Source organism: Eurytemora carolleeae, unplaced genomic scaffold (genome assembly GCF_000591075.1).
Source record: "Eurytemora carolleeae unplaced genomic scaffold, Eaff_2.0 scaffold320, whole genome shotgun sequence".
Classification (NCBI taxonomy): domain Eukaryota; kingdom Metazoa; phylum Arthropoda; class Copepoda; order Calanoida; family Temoridae; genus Eurytemora; species Eurytemora carolleeae.
Genome location: NW_019396551.1, coordinates 108,134 through 129,181, shown reverse-complemented (window position 1 = coordinate 129,181; position 21,048 = coordinate 108,134). Strand labels below are relative to the sequence as shown.

Sequence of the window (21,048 nt, the reverse complement as noted above, 5' to 3'; positions counted from 1 at the left end):
GTTCAGAAATTGTCCCAACCTAACCTAAACCTATAATAAATAATAATATTTTTGCTAAAAAGTAAGTCGTCATGTACAAAATTGATAGGAGGGGGCGGGGGTCCTAAAATCGTATACTAGGACGGATTCAAGTTAAGTAACTTGAAGCACTCTGAACTGGCTCACCTACCCCGAGTAATCACCCCTGCATAGTCTGTCATAATTCTGTGTGTTACATATTTTTATCTATTCCTGTACAGATAAGATTTTGAACGATGAATGAATTTCACTGAAAATTAAGATACTTACAGGTTTCGCTTACTTCCCAAAGAACGATTTTTGGACTCTGCCCACCAGAAATGTTTTGTTGAAATGTTTTCATATTCTAAATTGATAATGGGTGGGTCCGATAATCGTATACTAGGACGGACCACAGGTTTCATCTTATTTTTGTTGTTTATAGAAGTGTTAAAATGTATAGTTGGGGATCAGCTAGTAATGGTGAGCTAGGTCAGGGAGGAGTAGAGGACGCATATATATCTATCCCAACCATTGTAAAGAAACCAGACATCAAGGTATATCAGTGTAATATTATCTCAAATAATCACTGAGTATATTAAGTATCTTATCGCGTATTACAATTATTTAAATAATAATATATTTGAAGGTTTTCGCTGCAGATAGATCGGGAAAATAATCTGAAATTTTTTATGGTTTTTTTTAGTGTCGTATAAAATGGGTTAGGAGGGCGGTGGACTTTCCAGTTGTTATCACATTTAACCCCCCCCCCCCATATCAACTTAAAAAATCATTTCGATCCGGATAATAGAATGCATTTGTATACGCGTAATGGAATGAATTCAAAAGAACTAATTGAAAGAAATGATAATTTATTAAAGACTCCTTTTGACCCAGTTTTGAATTCTGCTTGGACCGAGTTTAATGAATTTAAGCTATGATGCAAATCTACCTAACCCCGGTTCAACTACTTGTCTGTAGTGCTGCCGTGTAGTTTAGATCTTTAAGACATGAATCACCGATTCAAGATACGCAGTTTACACCGCCGCCTCTAGATTTAGCTCAAATTCATTGAATCCGGTCCATGGACAATTATACATGTGAACAATACCAATCAACTTAATCGTTTTTAAACATAATATTTAATGTTAATATTTCAGCCGAGCAGTATATCAATTGGTGGCCGGCATTGTTTAGTAATAACGGAGACTGGCGAACTCTACAGCTGTGGTTCAAATGATTTCGGCCAACTTGGCCGGGAGTCCAGTCAGACTAGACTAGAGCTGGTACTTTCTTGTTTCTAAATTTTTAAATCCAGAGAACTTTTTGTTATTTCTAATAAAAATTGTAGGTCTTGTCAATTTACAGATGGTTAAAGTATTCCTATATTTTGTTTAGGTCACGGCATTATCTGAGTACACAGTTCGAAGTATATCTGCTGGATCAAACCACTCCCTGGCTGCAGATGATTGGGGGAGTGTTTTCAGTTGGGGGAGTGATGAATACGGTCAACTGGGGCACAATCAGGGTTCACAAACACTCAGGTAATGATGTAGACAATTCGGATCAGGTTCTTGGAATCCATTGCATTTGGATCCAGGATTAAAAATAGAATTCGGATACAGAATTAGTATTTGTGAATGAAAATAGCGATACGGATCCAATTCTTTAGTAAAGTGGACCCGGAATACGTCGAAAATCTTCGTAAAATACATATCGCATTGTACTGTGAACACACTTCTAAAAAATGCTTGAAATTTATTTAATAAATATTGTGCCCCGTGAGTAGGGATGTTAACGTTTTCATTTTTCAGAAAAACGATCGTTTCGTTATGAAAACGACGACGAAAAATCGAAAACGAAACGATCGTTTTTAAAAACGATCGTTTTTTTTAAAAGTTAGTTTTTTAAAAGTAGTCGTTTTTAAAACGATCGTTTTTCAAAACGCGCGTTTTTAAAAACGATCGTTTTTCAAAATGATCGTTTTTACAAAATTCGTCGTTTCGTTAACGATCGTTAACGACGACCCTTCGTTAACGATCGTTAACGACAACCTTCGTTAACGATCGTTAACGACGACGCTTCGTTAACGATCGTTAACATAATTTTCAATAAAATTTATTTTCAAAAACGATCGTTTTTTCGAAAACGATCGTTTTTTAAAAACAATCGTATATAAAACGGTCGCAAATCGTTTTAATAAAAACGATCGTTTACAAAAACGATCGCTATTCGTTTTCTATAAGTTCAAAACGAGTGGGTCGTTTTTAAAAACGATCGTTTTTTTTTCCGAAAACGAAACGATCGTTTTTGAAAACGAAACAAAAAACGATCGTTTTTGAAAACGAAACAAAAAACGATCGTTTAACGATCGTTTAACGATCGTTTTCAAAAACGATTAACAACCCTACCCGTGAGATAATTAAACGTGAGTATTGATAAATATCTGTGATATCGTGAATGTATTTGGTTTTACCAGTCATTTCTTTCTTCAAAATATTCTTTTATTCATAAAGAAAATTTAGTTATGTTTTTGAACATTAATTTATTTTTTGGCTTAATAAAGTTTTTTTTAGAGTTCCTCGTCTCATCAAGTCACTGGGAACAATTAAGGAAAGAAAAATGTGTTTACTTTTAACCTGTCGTTTCTTGTTTCTAAGTTTAGTTTAACTAATGATAAAGCAAAGTTTTAATTTAAGATTCCCAGTTCCATTATCTGTTAAAGATAATTTTCGAAGATTAAGATGGAGGAAAAAGTGTTTGTTTGTTTGACCATTATTTTCTGCAGATTTTTTCATCTCTGTATTAACGCATTTTCTTGGTTGAGTTAGATCGATCTTGTATCTGCTGGAATGTATCACAGTGCTGTACTAACAGGTATTCCAGACGCAATAAAGAGACACGTCGAAACATTTAAATTAAAAGGAAGTTTAGCTCATACTGATAGGATTGAAATGATTTCCTTTTATTAGTCAACTTTGAAGATTTTTGACATCTTATTGGTCTTTTCACAACCTTTTAAAATCAAACTTGTAGATTATGCTAATTGGAATTGTGTAATGCGTTATTACAGATTATTGTTAAGTTAAAAGCCAGAAACCCTGAATGTTCAGAATAACGAAACAATATCCAATATCCACGAAAGTCACCATTTTGATCGTTCTCAAATTTTCGCGGTTTTTTTAAAAGTGCGTTTAACTAAATAATTTTCCTGGTAATATGCTTTAGCTTCGACTAGCCATAAACCTTCCCTGGGGGGTCATAAAAGTTAAAAATTTGGACTCTGTCGGCTCGGCCGCTTTGACGTTAATTGGTTACAAACGGACAGACAAATAGAAAAGCGAAGTATATTTTAATATTATTAATTAGCTGGTGGACAGGTGTATAGCTGGGGAAATAACAGTAAAGGACAGCTAGGTCTAGGACAGGGAGCAGATCACGTGTTCAACCCAACCCTAGTCGAGTCCCTAGCAGGGGTCCCCCTTGCAGGACTCACATGCGGAGGTAACTTTTTGTTATTTTATTTTTGATTATTGTAGATAATTTTTACTGTTTTGACCATCATCACTTTTAATTGGGACTTGTTTAACAATCAGCTTAAATTAATTGATCATCACTTATTAGTTATTGATATCACTAAAAACACTTTAACTTTTCGTATTATAAACTTTATGTTTGTTAGGTATGCATGTATGTATGGGTGTAAGGGTGTACGTATGTATTTATGTATTAAAAGGTTTAAAATTTTAAGGAAACCACACCCTGGTTGTTTCTTTAAGTGGAGCGGTCTTCTCTTTTGGTTCTAATACACATGGACAACTAGGAGTAGGAGATACACAGGATAGATATCTACCAACCCAGGTATACATGGACAACTAGGAGTAGGAGATACACAAGATAGATATCTACCAACCCAGGTATACATGGACAACTAGGAGTAGGAGATACACAGGATCGATATCTACCAACCCAGGTATACATGGACAACTAGGAGTAGGAGATACACAATATAGATATCTACCAACCCAGGTATACATGGACAACTAGGAGTAGGAGATACACAGGATAGACATCTACCAACCTAGGCATACATGGTTAACAAGGAGTAGGAGATACACAGGATAGATATCTACCAACCCAGGTATACATGGTCAACTAGGAGTAGGAGATACACAAGATAGATATCTACCAACCCAGGTATGCATGGGGAACTAGGAGATACACAGGATAGATATCTAGCAAACCCAGGTACAGATGGACAACTAGGAGTAGGAAATACACAGGATAGACATCTACCAACCCAGGTATACATGGTCAACTAGGAGTAGGAGATACACAGGATAGATATCTACCAACCCAGGTATACATGGTCAACTAGGAGATACACAGGATAGATATCTAGCAAACCCAGGTACACATGGACAACTAGGAGTAGGAGATACACAGGATAGACATCTACCAACCCAGGTATACATGGTCAACTAGGAGTAGGAGATACACAGGATAGATATCGACCCAGGTACACATGGACAACTAGGAGTAGGAGATACACAGGATAGACATCTACCAACCAAGGTATACATGGTCAACTAGAAGTAGGAGATACACAGGATAGATATCTACCAACCCAGGTATACATTGTCAACTAGGAGTAGGAGATACACAGGATAGATACTACCAACCCAGGTATACATGGTCAACTAGGAGTAGGAGATACTCAGGATAGACATCTTCCAACCTAGGCATACATGGTTAACAAGGAGATACACTGGATAGATATCTGCCAAGCCAACCCCGGTATACATGGACAACCCCCGGTATACATGGACAACTAGGAGTAGGAGATACACAGGATAGATATCTACCAACCCAGGTATACATGGACAACTAGGAGTAAGAGATACACAGGATAGATATCTACCCAGGTATACATGGTCAACTAGGAGTAGACACAGGATAGATATCTACCAACCCAGGTATGCATGGTCAACTAGGAGTAGACAAAGGATAGATATCTACCAACCCAGGTATACATGGTCAACTAGGAGTAGACACAGGATAGATATCTACCAACCCAGGTATACATGGTCAACTAGGAGTAGACACAGGATAGATATCTACCAACCCAGGTATACATGGTCAACTAGGAGTAGACAAAGGATAGATAGATATCTACCCGGGACAAAGGACGTAATTTAAGTGATCTAACATGACAAACATGATGGAGTTATTCCTGTTTTCTAATGAAGTTTTATTTGCGGTTCAGAAACTGCGTTTTTTTTGCAATAGAAAATTAAGGGAATTTAGAGACTTTTGAATATGTTTTTCAGTCATAAACATAACTAAATCTTCCTATTTAAGGTTTGATTAAGGTATAAAGGGTACCATTGTAAATCGGACATGGAACGCTGTAGATGTGGGTTGAGTTGAAATAATGTAGGCATTCCTTTAATAATTATATATTTTAGATTCGAACCCTCCGTAAACAGAACATATCGCCTGCTGGTTTAGTTACGTAGGCCAGTCCCTTTAATAATTGTATATTTTAGATACGAACCCTCCGTAAACAGAACATATCGCCTGCTGGTTTAGCTGCAGGAAAATATACACTTTACTTTCAAATAAATCTTAAGCTAATTGTTACAACATCAAAAAATTATTCTTTTTCCTCTTAGGGATGAATTTAACAATAAATACAAATTTTGCTATTTTATTTTGTTAATCCGTTACCCCAGGGAAGTTTATGGATGCTCAGAATTAAAAAAATGGTCTCCAAAATTGATATCGTTAAGTATTGGAAATCAATGAAAAAAAATTGTAAATCCGCAAAATTTTTATTTCTAATTTATCGAAGATAAAATGCCGAAAGAATTAAAAGTTTAAATGGAAGATGGGGTCAAAAATCCTAGGAAGTGCATATTTATCCAGGATCTGAACACAGTATAGCTCTTACCAGTGATGGTGGAGTATTCACCTGGGGAAGCAGCCGCTGCGGTCAGCTCGGTCACGGGACCACTTCTTCAGAGATTTTACCTAGGCGGATTCTAGAACTCATGGGAACTCTGGTCACACAGGTAGAAAGAAGAAACTGTCGCATGACCACTACACGGTGGACAAGGGTGTACCGGCCTTATTGACGCGCAGCAAGTACCGCCCCTCCCCTATTCTATGTCGGCCCGGTTTCAACTTTGATGGTGCGGCCAGACTTTTTACAGTACCAGGCCTATCATCTACGGCCATATCATGTTGATAATACCAGTTCTTGTCTGATCACTTCAGTTAAGCAACATTGAACTGAGTTAGTACTTGGATGGGTGACCGCCTGGTAATACTCAGTGGTGAAGGCATTCACTTTTTACCGAAATTGGGCTCATCTTTACCTGTTGAGGATTTCATAAACAACATTTATCACATAAACAAACTCTGCGGAGGTGTGAACCGTATACTTTAAGTACTTTTGAAGCATCCTCTTTATTTATCCCCTAGTATCCAAGCTTTTAAGACATACACACTGAATCCAAAACACATTCAGGCCAGAACTGAACCACTATTTTCCATATAGACCAGGGCAAGTAGAGGAGCTCAACTCTATTTTCATTGTATTTCAATCAACAGGTCGTTTACTTTGTCTGTAGGTGGATTGTTAATAATAATAATTATAGGCCTATTTTACCTACTTATTACCTTAGTTTAGCGTGGCTAGTACCTCCCAGACATATTCAATAGCTCATTGAGCTCTGGTCACACAGGTAGCAAGAAGAAACGGTCACATGCCCACTAGTACCTCCGAGACATATTCAATAGCTCATTGTAACTCTGGTCTCACAGGTAGCAAGAATAAACGGTCACATGACCACTAGTACCACATAGACATATTCTAGAACTAATGGGAAATCTGGTCACACAGATAGCAAGAATGAACGGTCACAAGACCACTAATACCACTTAAACATATTCTAGAACTCGGAGAGAACTCTGGTCACACAGATAACAAGAATAAACGAGTACCTCCTAGACATATTCTATAGCTCATTATAGCTCTTTTTGGTAACATTGGAACGGTCTAAGCTAACTGTATTCTGCCTGAGCTGGGAACTTTTGTGTTTGATGCTCGATATCCACTTGCCGGACATTGAGGATCTGTAAAAACTATACCTTTCCATATTTATATTTCAGTTATTCCCCCCCCCCCCTTGATCAATGCTCCCTTTAAAGCGACGTCTTTTAAATGTTCAATATCTCCGTCAATTTTTAATATACAAAGAAGGCAGACCACATTTGGAAAGCTTATAAGACATGTACAGTGACAGTTGATTTTTTATTTGATTTTTTTATTACATTATATAAAAGAATTTCTTTTTTAAATATTTGACTTTTAAACTTGAATAAAAACTTCTTTGATAAAGACTCTTTATTTTGATACAACTTATTAACCATCGAAAATCGAAGACGATTTTCCAGTCGTCTCTTAATTCCCATGTTTATTGGGACCCCTCTAAATTGACGAGTTCTCTGTGTAGGTAGCAGCTGGTGACCGGCATACACTAGCACTAGTCCCTACCAGGAATAAACTTTACGCTTTTGGAGTAGCTGGTTCAGGTTGGTTGATTGATTAAAGGGACTGTAAGCGTAATTTCAATTGACCCTCCATGCAAAGTGAAGAACGCTGATTTATAACGGTACCCTTAAAACCTGTGTGTGCTCGTTGAGTACAGAAATATGGTTATGTTACATCTTCTATACGCAACATCCCCCCTACTGAACTTCTGACCTACTAACTTTCCCACCTACTGCAATATCAGACATACGCCAGCTGTTTATTTTTGTACTATTTGAGGGTTAGTTTAGGTTAAGACAATTTCTGGGCCGAGCGCTGCGACTTTGACAGGCTAGGGGGCGGGGCGCTGAGGTCAAAAGTCCATGTAGCAGCTATAAAACCACGTATTAGTAGGTCGGATGTGTAGTATAGCGGATTTGGTGTAAGTCAGAAGTGTAGTGTAGCGGATTTGCGTATGTCGAAAAATACACCATCCATCTATACTCGACAAACACATAGGGGTTTTTGGGTACCGTTGTAAATTGACCGTTCCCCGCTTTGCATGGAGGGTCACTTGAAGTTACGCTTACAGTCCCTTTTACCTGCAATTACGGAGGTTGGTTGGTTTGTTATTTGGCAGGTTGGCTACTTCCTACTGAAGTTTTTTTGGAGTTTTATTCACTAAATGAAATTTTTGGGTTAAAGCCAGTATCAATAAGGGTAAACTACTTGGGTTTTATGTCTAATTTTTATTTTTATTTTCTCCCGAAGTATCGAAAATCATTTGGTGGTTGGGTTTGTGGTGGAGTTTTGATGCTTTAAGTTCTTGTTTTACTGTCCTTATTGTTTGTTGCTCTGACCTTTATGTCCTGGAAATTGTTAAAATAGAACTATTGAATTAGGACAGCTAGGACGAGGACGGCAGAATAATCAAAATTCAACTCTACCTCAGGCATCAAACTAATCCTAATCTTCATTAATTAACTAAAGGGAGTGACCGCCAATGTATGGTAGTTAAACTGAGGAAGTAGTATTGTGGAAAAAAATTTAGGATTAATTTGAGACATATAAAACGTTTTAATCATGTACAATTACTGAGTTTGAGCGCAAAGTGGACGTTCAAAATCGTTCAATTTTTGGAACGTTTTGAGAGTCGATTTAAAAAAAATATTAAATATCAATGGAAGTTTCCTCAATAAGTCAATGTTAGAATCACTTTTTTTATTCATCAATATATTGAATTTCTTGTTCTTTCTGAATTTTTTCACAGATTTCTACAAATTCTTCAAGTGTCGTCTTTTCAATCAAAATTCCAGGAAATCTGCAGAAAATGTTTGTGAATTAGATATTATAGAAACCAATAACTGAATAAGATTACTTATTTTCGATTATAATAGTTAATTTTTCATTTCACAACCTAGGCTCCTTAACAACTAATTGGTTTACTGTAGAATTTGTACTACATTTTCCGTTGCATCGTTGTTTAATAATTTTTAATAATAATATTTAATTTTTAATAATATTCTCAAAATCATCCCTCTAAAATGAACAATTTATGAGGATTCTGAAGATTGAATTTGCTCTCTTGCTGAACATATATGCACCGTAAAAACGTCTGATAGGTCTCAGATGACTAACAAAGGACTTGAGTCTATGTCTCAAACTCAAATTTTCTAATCCTTATATCTTAGCAACTTGATGATGCAAACCTTTGATATTTCAAACTTAGATTTTTTGATCTACCAGAATTCATAGATTGAAATATCTAATGTGTACAGCATTGGGTTGCAAGGATATAGGAATTAGAAAATTTGAGTTTGTAGCAGAGACTCAAATTCTTTCTCAACAATATTACATTCTCAGTTCAAATACCATACATTGTTGGTCACTCCCCGTGATTTATAGAATGAATGGCATGTCTAATTTAATTTATTGATGAATATTAAAGAAATATTGGTTTTAAATCATGGAGCTATGTATTTAATATTATTATTAAATATTGTTAATATAATTTTCAGTGAGTGAAGTATTCTTAATTTTTTCTCAGAAAATTGTTCTTTTATGTTTTTAAAATTACTAGCGGATTTTTCCTGCAGAGAACATGAATGCAACTGTCAGAACTTGACACCTAGGGTCACTTGACATTTCGTTTCTAGTCCCTTAAAAGAGGCAAGAATATATCAGATTTAGGGATTTGAAATGATGTTTAGAGCTTTGATTTTGTTTGAAATTACCACTTCAAAAGTTGATTATTCTAATTTTGAATGAAAAATACGGAATTAAAGAAATCTTCACATTATTTTATAAATGCTCTAGCTTGATCATTGATCCTTATTTCTAGGCCGGCTATCATGGAGCTTCTCGCCCGTTTTCTATTTCAACTTGCTGACCAATCTTTCAGCATTTTCTCATCGATTTGGCGGATTTACAATTTTTTTCCTGGATTAAAAGTGAAAATCATAAAGTTTTTGAGACAAAATTTTGTTAGTCTGAGCATCCACAAAAAAATTGGGTCCGATCGGCTCAGCTGTTTTGACGTTTATCGGTTACAAACAAACAAACAGACGGACAAGCAAAGTATACTTTGATTATAAGTGGATTAGGATGAAGCTGAACTAGATTGTTAGCGGAGATATAAACTGTCGGACAGGATTTATTTCAGCAGGAGGAAACTCCAGCTGGCTAGCGGTCACAGACAAGGAACGGAAACATTACATCCAATGCTTGGGTCCAGATATCCGAGGTTCAGATCCGGACCCAAGTGCTTTGGTCCGGATATCCGAGGTTCAGATCCGGACCCAAGTGACAAAATAGCAACCAAAACATCGTATTAAGTGTTAAATACTGAAATTCTTTAAAATTTTCCTAACTTAGTTTTTACATAAAAATCAGGATTGAAAAGTATATTTTATTTTGAGCAAAAATAAAATGTGTGTATTTTTTTCATTTGGAATACGGCAAACTTAGTTAACTTAAAAGAAATTCTTAAAAATTTATTTGGTTAGCTTTTTTACGTACAAGACAAGTATTTGAGGGCGTACTTAAATAAGATTATTTAGCGCAATTTGAGAATTTTGACGTTTTAAATTTAATGTTTCTGAAACTAGGAGAAAAGTCAGTTGGATCAAGACCCATCAATAAGAAGGCTAAATCAATCCTTACTTAAGAAAATATCAGAGATTAAAGAAGATGAACTTTTAGATCAGGTAAATAAAGTTTGGAATAATTTTGTGGGGGGGGGGGGTATCTAGGAAAATATAATGTTTATTGAACTTCACTCTTTTTGGATGGTGAGGGAAGGGGGAGATAGGAAAGGGCTTAATTGTGCTCATAAAAAAAAGTTTTGATATTTTTAGGATTTATTGGAAGAGGTTGAACTAATATTTTCAACATTATCCTGTATTAATGCATCATTACTAACTCCTACACACAGTGGTTGCAGGTAGCGTATTCTTAGTCTCAAAGTTTACTATAATACTTGATTTACAACGATACCTTTGAAACCGTTTTCTGTTCAATAGTGGGGATAATGACGTCGGTTTTCTAGCTGAAAAATTGGTTAGTTAAAAGAATTTCTTTGAAGAAAAACCACAATTGAAAATAATTGATTGTCAAAATTATTGACACGGATAACTAACTCATTCTTGATCAGATCAAGCTTTACAGAGTACCGGTGTGCATCGAACACGTCACTTTTAATTTAACAACTTGAAATTATGCCTACACAAACCTTAAGAATATGAATACAGTTTGGAAATTAGTCCAAGGAGAGGATTTTTATTCAGCAATAAGAGATCAGTATTTTGGCGATCAGCTGAACCATGACAATATTCATAAAGCTAATAAGAGAAACTCTCAAATTCTTATGTTTCGGACCGGTTTCTTTTAAAGAAATCAAGTGAAGATTATAAGGATTATGGATATGATCATTTTTATTATTATTATCATTATTATTAAGTGAAAGTAACCATGGTTCATTTTTATTAGTATTAGTAGTATTATTAATATTATTATTTTGAATTTTTAGTGGAAGTAACCATGGTTCAATTTTATTATTAATATCATCATTATTATTCAAGGATGGTTTCAGGATTTACCCCTTTATATTAATTTTACCCCCCCCCCCCATCCCCCTGTAATCTTATAAAAAAAATTGTAAAAAGTCTAATTTTGACTTTTGAGACTGTTAGTTTGAACTTCTTCGCTTTTACGTTATCTGAAAATGCAAAGATAAAAAGGGGATGGTGGAGATGTCCTATTTGATGAGGGGGGGGGGTCCCTGCCTTCATTTTTGGTTCAAATCTTCGAATTTTTAGCTTGACTTCTAATTAGGGATGTATTATCCAAAAAAAATTGGATACTAATGAACTCTTAATTACCTCTAATGACTTTTAATAACCTCGACATATAAAAAATGTTTATGACCGTTGATGACCTCGACAAAAAGAAAAGCTAGGAACTAGGAACTCTGGGAATACAGTAGCAGCAAATCCAGTGTTTGACCTTCTAATGACCTCTAACGACCTCTAACAACCGATAATGAAATTGAAAATGTTTTAACTAAGGCTTTATCATGTAAAACAGAAGCTAGGAACCCAGGCAATACAGTAGCAGCAAAGAAATCAGTGTCAGACCTTCTAATGACCATTAACGATCTCTAACGAACTTTCACTCGGGGGATGGGGCGAAGGACTGCCCCCCCCCCCTAAAAACCGCCTATGTTATTATCATTATTAATCTTATTGTTCTTTTTAAGTGGAAGTAACCCTGGTGTTGACTTTGCTGCTTGGAAAGATGCTTTCTCTACAATACAGAACTGTAAAAATGATACTATCTCGTCCGCAGTTATGTCAGGTCAACAATTCTGAATACAAGAACAGAAAAACATACTTTTTAATCTTTTGTTTTTGATTTTGATATTATATTTGGAATGGTTGTCCTAGTCATACTTGATAAAATATTGGTAATAGTTTTTACTTTCGACTTTTACTCATGATATGGGCCGGGATCCTAAAAACCCAGTGTTAGAAATGGGCAAAGTGTTAATTTTGGAACTGATGTCCCCTGAAGAGCGGAAAACAACTTTTTAAATATTTCGTTTTGTTTCCCTGGATTTAAGTTTTGTCAGTTTTTATTATTACATTTTAACGTCAAGAAAATTTACGAGATTTAAAACGATGATTGTGTCGTTTGTAAATATTTTGAATTTGTTTGTTAAACTTCGCCGAATGACAATTTAAAAAAAAATCTATCAAAAACAATTGTTAAATTATTAATGAATCCAGGTCTGTTGAGCTGCCTGGAACAAATAAAATTAAATCCACCTGACACTGAAGCTCTAAGGTCAATTATAAATATCTAAACTCGTATTTACAATAAGATTAATTGATTTATTTGTAAATGTAAAGGATTATGCACAGCTAAATGTGTGTACAAATCTTATAAACTACTAAATCAAACGAAATCAGCCTATTATACGAGGCCTTAAAGAACAATTAGCATGAAAATGAGAACTGACCATTTAATATTTAGATCGTCAATGACCACATAGCTAAAAATCCCGAAATTAAGTTGCGCTTCACCATTTTTTAAAGAATAGTTTTGTTTTTCACAATTTTTTTATTATAGATTTTTCCTGGTGTTTCCCTTACACAGTTCCATGATGGATCCTAGTTGTGCTATGGAGTTCCAGGTTCCATACGCTGAAAAACTTATGCTGCTTCAAGGGAACGCTGTTAAGGTATTTGGATCGTAATTTAAGCGTCTGAAGACCTAATCTCAAGTCACTCCATCTATAAAACTTCTTGTCCGATTTTAAACAGGTTTGTTTGATTAAAGTGTACTAGAAATTCATGTTTTTCTATTGTATGTTAATAATTTTTCAATTGTGGTTTCTCTAATAAAAGTTTTGTAGTTTTGGAGGAAATTGGAAATGCACTAAAAAATTGTCTCCAGGGTAAACTTTAGCCGGTATTTTGGTGCCACGTGCCAAATATCCCTGTTATAATAGGGAAAAAATGAATTTTGAGGAGCGTGGGGTTATATTTGAGGAAATACTCGTGGATTGATAAATCAGTGTCCGAATTTAATGATTTTGAGCCGTGTCTCAAATCCGCTGAAAACCGTTTTCAATTCAGCGCTGGCTTAAATCTTGAAACAATGAGTACGATTTTAAGTGGAACCAACCATATTTGAGCCGAGTCTCAAATTTAATCCGCGGCTCAAATTCTTTAAATTCGGCCTCAGAATACCAACTTTGTTGTCTAGGTTTTAGAGAAATGGTTCGGGAAGAGTCCTAAGGATTGGTTTCTAAACTTACTAACCTGCTACAAGGATGCTGCAGTACCATTCCTCAAACTCCTAAACCTGGAGAATATTGAAAGAATTAAAGTTCGAGCTCTATCTGTTATTCTTGTCTTCCTCACTTTTCTTTCAAGGTGAATCAAATAGATAAATTGCAGAGATTAGATTTAAGAAAATATATTCCCCTGTTTGTAAATTTTCCACGTTGAATATTCCAAATATAGCAAAGGTCATGCTAAATTGCATTGGTCGTCTTTAATATTATTTTGAGGGGAGCAAAGCGAACTTTAAACCAGACTTCTCAGGGGTGTTGATTTTTTAAAAAAAAATTTTTTCCACAAGCTTTTTTTCTTGGTTTATTTGCTAAAGTGAAGAAAAGAAATGATTCTTAGGGGAAAATCGATAATTTTTCAACGATTCAAAAATAATAATAATTTCTAGTTCCAAATTATTGTAAACAAAAAAACCTTCCCAACCGGGGGGGGGGGGGGATAATCTTAGACTGCTGCAAAACATTTATTTTGACCAAATATATGTTTGTGCCTGTCTCCCAGCCCAAATATGGGAAAATAGAAATCTTTATTTCAAAGGAAATAGAACTAGGGTGGTCAATGTGTACGGATTTTTTTTTCTAAAATGTACAAATTTTACGGCTTTATTCTTTGTTAAATAAGAACTTTTATTTTGAAAATGTACGGATTGTGTGTATATGTAATTAACTATCCAGGGTGAATACTGAGAGTGGAAATGTACGGATTGTGCGGATATGTATTTAACTATCCAGGGTGAATACTGAGAGTGGAAATGTACAGATTGTGCGGATATGTATTTAATTATCCAGGGTGAAAACTGAGAGAGGAAATGTACGGATTGTGTATATATGTATTTAATTATCCAGGGTGAATAGTGAGAGTGGAAATGTGTTGAGCTACGAAACCTTCTATATTCCCAATATTCATGAATACTGTGATCTCAAGCTTTCATATTTTAGTTGGAAAATGGCCAGGTAAATATTAATTATACAAATAGTATTAATTAGCCTTTAGGGACCCTCCCTCTATGTCCGATTTACAAGTGACTTTTAATGGAGTACAATGAAAGTGTTTAATTCTGTTCAATTGCTTCATTGTCACTTTTTTTAAGAACCCACTATTGAAAATAATTATTTATAAGCTAGATAAATAAAGATATCCCATTCATTCTTGGTTCGAAAAAGAGTGATAAGATACAGTTGTGAGTCAGACATGCGACTATGTATAGTAAAAACTATATAAATGGTTAATCAATAAATCAATTGATTTTTATTTTAACAATCAGTAATTAAATTATTCGCTAGAAAATCAACTGATAATTGACAAAACACATTATCTAAACAATTAGTAAATAAACAATCCTTTATAATTCATATCAATATTTGGTTCAAAAATGAAGAGCATACCAGATTAACAGGTTTATAAAAGCGCTTCACTTTTCTATCACAAAATGTTCAAAATATTCTTTATTAAGTGTTCAATATTCAATATTCGATATTGAATATTCGATATTCAATATTCAATATTCATACCAGATTAATCGTTTCTAGAAAAAAACTACCCTGAGATAATGTTAATAAAGTTCTCTGCATGAAAAAGAACAAAAATGTGTAAAACGAAAGCAGAAAAACAAAGAAAAAAGATAATCCAATTTGTAATATATGATTGTTTAGAATGCGGGGTCAGGACACAACTGCAGAGTTTTATATTTGTAATTTTCCCTTCATCTTCGATCCCATTGCCAAGGTAGGAACATATTTTCCTTTCATCACTACCGCCCCATCCCCTTTCTTTGTCTCCGTCCTCCCTTCATCCCTCTCCTCAAAAATCTTCTCAGCAACATCAACAAAACCTCGAAAATATAGTTTTGTTTCACCGAATGTTAAAACTGATATTTCATGTGTACGTAAGGTGTGGGGGGGGGAGGGAAATTGACTGAATCTCTTGAAAAACTCCTTTACCCAATTATTGGTTTATTCATTCAAAGCTACGAATATCTTGTCATTTATGTTAACATTAATTTATCGCCCAAACGGTGATTGGTTGATTGATTGGTTGGTTGATTGATTGATTGATTAATTGATTAATTGATTGATTGATTGATTGATTTATTTATTTATTTATTGATCAGGAGATTGTTCTGAGATCCGACCAGGAGTTTACTCAACAGATCGCTCAGCAGAATGCAGTCCAGGAATATATCAAGATCAAACATTTAAAAACCATGAATTTGTCATTCATTTGATATTCATTTGATACTCATTTGATACTCATTTGATACTCATTTGATACTCATTTTATACTCATTTTATACTCATTTTATGCTCATTTTATACTCATTTTATACTCATTTTATACTCATTTGATACGCATTTGATACGCATTTGATACACATTTGATAACGTTTGCTTACATTCGATACGCATTTGATACTCATTTGATACTCATTTGATACTCATTTGATACTCATTTGATACTCATTTGATACTCATTTGATACTCATTTGATATAACAAAAATAAAGTAACATGTATAAAATTTTAAATTCCTTTTATAACCTTTGACATTGATATTTGATAACCTTAAAGAATTAGTTATTCAAAATCTCCTCATTTTCCTCCATCATTGAGGTATCAGGGATATAAGCCATAATAAACTTTAAATACAATCTGATATAAAATTTGAAAGTTTGGGAAATTCATTTGGAAATTAATTTGCTCTTGATGAAATAAACATTTAAATTTTAAGTTAAAGATAAAGGTTACAACCTTAAAGTTAAAATACAATATTAAAATTTGAAAAAATGATGTTCCTGATATATAATCTGATATAAAATTTGAAAAAATGATGTTCCTGATATATATCGATTGTGTAGGACGCAATGTTCCAGATGATTGCTAGTGGTCAAGGGATGCTCAATCCGTTTCTGGAGATATTTGTCTCAAGGAACAATATAGTGCAGGGACATATTTAATCAACCATTCTTTTCTTTATATTTTAAATTTATTTTTAAATCGAGAGAAATTCTTCTTTCTTGAAAGCTCTTGAGACCTTTGAACTTTTACTTATAGCGATTTTTATTCATTATCCCTAAGCAAATGCAATTTTAAAGCTTAAAAAGTCAGAAATTGTTAATCCCTTTGTCAGTTTAGACATTTAAAAATTTTCAAATCTAAAAGATGAAACCGACCCTAAAATTCTAAAGCTATAAATTTCCCGTAGAGTTAAAAAGCATAACTCTGTCTCATATAAAAGGTCAAACGCATTTTAAATTTTTTTAAAAATTATTTATTTTTATTTTTTATAATGATAGAAATGAAAATGTTGTATGGATTTTGTATTGCTGGTATTTATGTGTCTGGTAAAGGATACAATTGCACAACTTCTCAACACTTTACATAGAAGAGAAAACTTTAAGAAACCTTTGCGCATCACATTTCACGGTAATTTTTATTTGGAAATTTTGTTTAAATTTGTTTAAATTTTGAATATTTTGAAATTTCAAAAATATTTCTCATTATTTCCTTTTACCACTTTATAACTACTTGCATAATGGGAAATAGAAATTATTTGTGAGAAAAATCTTGATGGGTCAAAATTTTTGAGGCAGAATCGGTCTATTCCAGCTTATGAATTCAATCTTTCGTCAATATTTAAACTGGCGTATATTTTCATAAAAAATTTACTTTGTTCCTTTTCTAAAATTTGTTTTCATACTTAAAATGCTGAGTATGTGTTTATCGTTAAATCGAAATAAAAGAATTTTTGGATTGGCCANCCCCCCCCCGAGCTGGAATGCCATTCCCATTTTTACTTCAAATTATTGTTTTTATAAGGATTCTCAATTTCTCCCTTCTAATTTATCTTTCATGATTAAAAAGGAGAAACCGGCTAAACGTGGTAGTTAGGTTGAGCTACAATACTTCATTGTCAACTTAACTACCATGTCTAGCCGGTCTCTCCATTTAAGGAGAAGAAGCTCAAGATGCTGGCGGCGTAACAAAGGAGTTCTTCCTTCTCCTCATGAAGGAGATCCTGAACCCTGACTACGGGATGTTCAAGGAGTACGAGGAGACCAACACCGTCTGGTTCAACCCGGCCTCCTTTGAAACCTCGGAGTACTTTACTATGATTGGAATAGTTTGCGGACTAGCGATATATAATTTTACAATAATAAACCTTCCTTTTCCTCTAGCTCTGTATAAGAAACTGTTAGAGGAGAAAACCGAAGGTAATTAAACTTATTAGCTTGAAAACCCAGGGTTGCCCTGGGTGATCATAGTTACTCCCGCCGTTTACCCGCGCTTGGTCGTAAATTACGATTTTAGCCATTTTTAAGAACAACATTCCTGTTTGTCATCAGAGTTTCCGATCAAAATTGGAGGCAAATCGGTCAAGGGGTTCCTGAGTTATGATAGGATATCCAAACTAACACACAACAATTCTTAAAAGAATATATCAAGTTATGAACGGGAAAAGTTATTGTAAATTGAAACCATTATCAATCAATGCAAGCTACAATTCATGCAATGTCTGTAAATGAAAAGATTATCAGAATGAATTTAATCTGTCCATTCTCATCATGAAACACAAAATATATGCATTTTAAGAGAAAGATTGTGACAACCCCCCCCCCCCCATGATCCCCCTAAATTACCCATTGTGCTGCATGGCCTCTCTAACACGTTAAACAAGTATGTTAGTTTTTTCTAAGTTTCTGAAGATCGTTCCTCAAAAATACTTCCAAATTGAACTTGTTCAAAACAAAATAATTTTTTTATTTAATAATAGAAATTTCTGATTTGGCTGATCTCTCTCCTACCGTTGCAAAATCTCTACAGGTCTGTATAGTCTAGCTTATACGAGTTAAGTGATAATTTTTCCCGGATTTTATTGTCTTTATTCAAGGATTTATTGGATTATTCTGAACCCGACGTTGAAGAAGTTTTCTGTCTAAATTTTACCATTACGGAGTCCTACTTTGGGGAGTTAGTGGCCAAACCTTTGAAACCAGGTAAATTTAGCATTTTTGGCTGAAAGATAAGAAATTTTCCGATTTTCAAGCACTAAAAAGTGCATTAACGATTTCCTTCTTTCGACCTTAACTTTTCTTCTTGTAGATTTCTACAGCACGATTGAGCATTGAGCAACTACGATTTTTTCAGTTTAGTTAGAAAGTTGGCGATTTTGAGCAACCTTTTCTCGGATATAGGTTTTAGCGGTGCTCTATTTTGAATCACTTCTGCCATATTAATTAAAGGATCGCTTAATTTGATATTTTTCATAAAATCTGTTAAAAAATAAACTGATAAAATCTGTTAAAAAAATAAACTGATAAATCTGTTAAAAAATAAACTGATAAAATCTGTTTAAAAATAAACTGATGAAATCTGTTTAAAAATAAACTGATAAAATCTGTTTAAAAATAAACTGATAAAATCTGTTTGAAAATAAACTGATAAAATCTGTTTAAAAATAAACTGATAAAATCTGTTTAAAAATAAACTGATAAAATCTGTTGAAGATGGAGAGAATGTGGCTGTAAACAATGAGAACAAGGTTGAGTACGTGAACCTATACGTGAACTACATGCTCAACTCCTCCTGCCAGGAGCAGTTCGAGGCCTTCAAGAAGGGTTTCCTCACAGTCGTTAACAAACAAGTTCTTCTACTCTTCCAGGCTAAGGTGAGGTTTTAAAAAGGTGAAATAATAATTTTTTTATAAAATAATAAAATCTTTATTACGGCCTATCCTGTAATATTGTTACTGTTAAGGAGCTGATGGCCCTGGTGATTGGTAATGAGAACTACGACTGGGATAAGCTGGAGGAGGGTTGTCAGTACAAGGAGGGATTCACCAAGGATCATCAAACTATACAATTCTTCTGGGAAGCTTTTAGGTAGGAGCAAACATGAATGTATACTTTCCAAAAAAACATCTCCCCCCCTGTAAGTAATTTATGAATTATGGGAATTAAATAATTTTTTGAGTAAAAAGTATCGAAAAGAAAGAAAATTCAAAGTGTCAACTGTCGATAGCAAGGTGGGTCAAGTGATTAATTTACTATTTGTATATCCTGAGACCATGTGAGTTGCCACAAAAATTGGATACCTGATCTTTTTTCTGTTTTGGTGATTATTGAATACAAAAAAACCAAGAGGCATACAAACAAGCCAGCCAAATATATATATATATATATATATATATATATATATACATATGTATTTCAGTTTTTAACTAAACATTTTTATTAAAAAAAGAATTATACTAAACATAATGTTTCACGTCTATCATGACGATCTTCAGTAGTTACAATTCTTTGAACAACTATATATGTATATATATGGATACAAAAATCTGAATGGAAAGGACCAAGTAATTTTCTTGTAATTTCTGCCAAAATCTTAAATAGGTCGTTTATTAATAATTTTAAATATTAGACTTCATTACTTCATAAGCATATGCTTCTGTAAATCCATTTTATATAATCCTTCAAGTAGTAACAAAATGTTAAGGATGTCCTTACAAAATGAAGAAGGGGGGCGGTTTCGGATTTTTTTTACAAATTCATCTAATTAGGGAGCTAAAGGAAGAAGAAAAGCGGAAGTTCCTTTTGTTTCTGACCGGAAGTGACCGTATCCCAGCACGTGGCATGGAGAGCGTACAGATCACCATTCAGCGTACCGGAGATGTAAACTGTTTACCTGTAGCACACACCTGCTTCAACCTACTCGACCTGCCGGAGTATGCTACTAAGGAGAGGCTCAAGTTCAAGCTTCGGCAGGCAATACTGGAGACCAAAGGGTTCGGTATTGTCTAGTTAGTTGTGGGACCAAGATTTATATTTTTCAGATCTAATATCATTCATCACTGCCTTAATTTCCAGTGTGTTCTACTTGTATTCTAGTTGACGAATGAAACTAAATTAGATTTTTCCGGAAATGTACCCTGGCCTTTACTTTGGAGATTAAACTGAATTAAAATAAACTAAAATTAAAGTTGTCTTTCAGTTTTACTCAGAAATTACTTAAAAAGATATATCCGTCATTTTGTTGCCTACAGATTTTGTATTATTGAGAGATACTGAAATTTATAATCTTTGCTTCTATGTATAGAATATGAAAATTCAACTTGTGAACTATTATATTGCAATTATTTTAAAACCAGATTTAAATGTATA

The 21,048-nt window shown here is 34.1% G+C and overlaps 1 protein-coding gene and 1 pseudogene across 1 annotated transcript; both read left to right on the top strand.

Annotated features, from left to right (window-relative positions):
* The first annotated feature begins 424 nt into the window (after positions 1-424).
* On the top strand, positions 425-20,870 carry LOC111705342 (probable E3 ubiquitin-protein ligase HERC4). Its single transcript, XM_023477841.1, has 29 exons — positions 425-554; positions 1,158-1,283; positions 1,396-1,541; positions 2,574-2,610; positions 2,829-2,874; positions 3,367-3,501; positions 3,749-3,858; positions 5,547-5,595; positions 5,926-6,071; positions 7,518-7,596; positions 8,437-8,486; positions 10,154-10,234; positions 10,642-10,740; positions 10,891-10,976; positions 12,291-12,388; positions 12,820-12,877; positions 13,163-13,274; positions 13,802-13,971; positions 14,736-14,843; positions 15,543-15,615; positions 16,001-16,063; positions 16,744-16,830; positions 17,236-17,311; positions 17,839-18,099; positions 18,660-18,709; positions 18,777-18,882; positions 19,393-19,553; positions 19,643-19,767; positions 20,448-20,870. The coding sequence occupies exons 1-29, from the start codon at positions 453-455 to the stop codon at positions 20,686-20,688; spliced, it is 3,081 nt and encodes a 1,026-aa protein (XP_023333609.1). The 5' UTR covers positions 425-452; the 3' UTR covers positions 20,689-20,870.
* On the top strand, positions 6,226-6,344 carry LOC111705357 (uncharacterized; annotated as a pseudogene).
* Positions 20,871-21,048: the final 178 nt, after the last annotated feature.

Coding starts and splice junctions, on each gene's coding strand:
- LOC111705342 (XM_023477841.1), top strand. CDS start 453: ATGTATAGTTGGGGATCAGCTAGTAATGGTGAGCTAGGTCAGGGAGGA. Junction 2,611..2,828: donor AGTCACTGGGAACAATTAAG/GAAAGAAAAATG, acceptor TGGTTGAGTTAG/ATCGATCTTGTATCTGCTGG. Junction 16,064..16,743: donor CTCAGCAGAATGCAGTCCAG/GAATATATCAAG, acceptor TCGATTGTGTAG/GACGCAATGTTCCAGATGAT.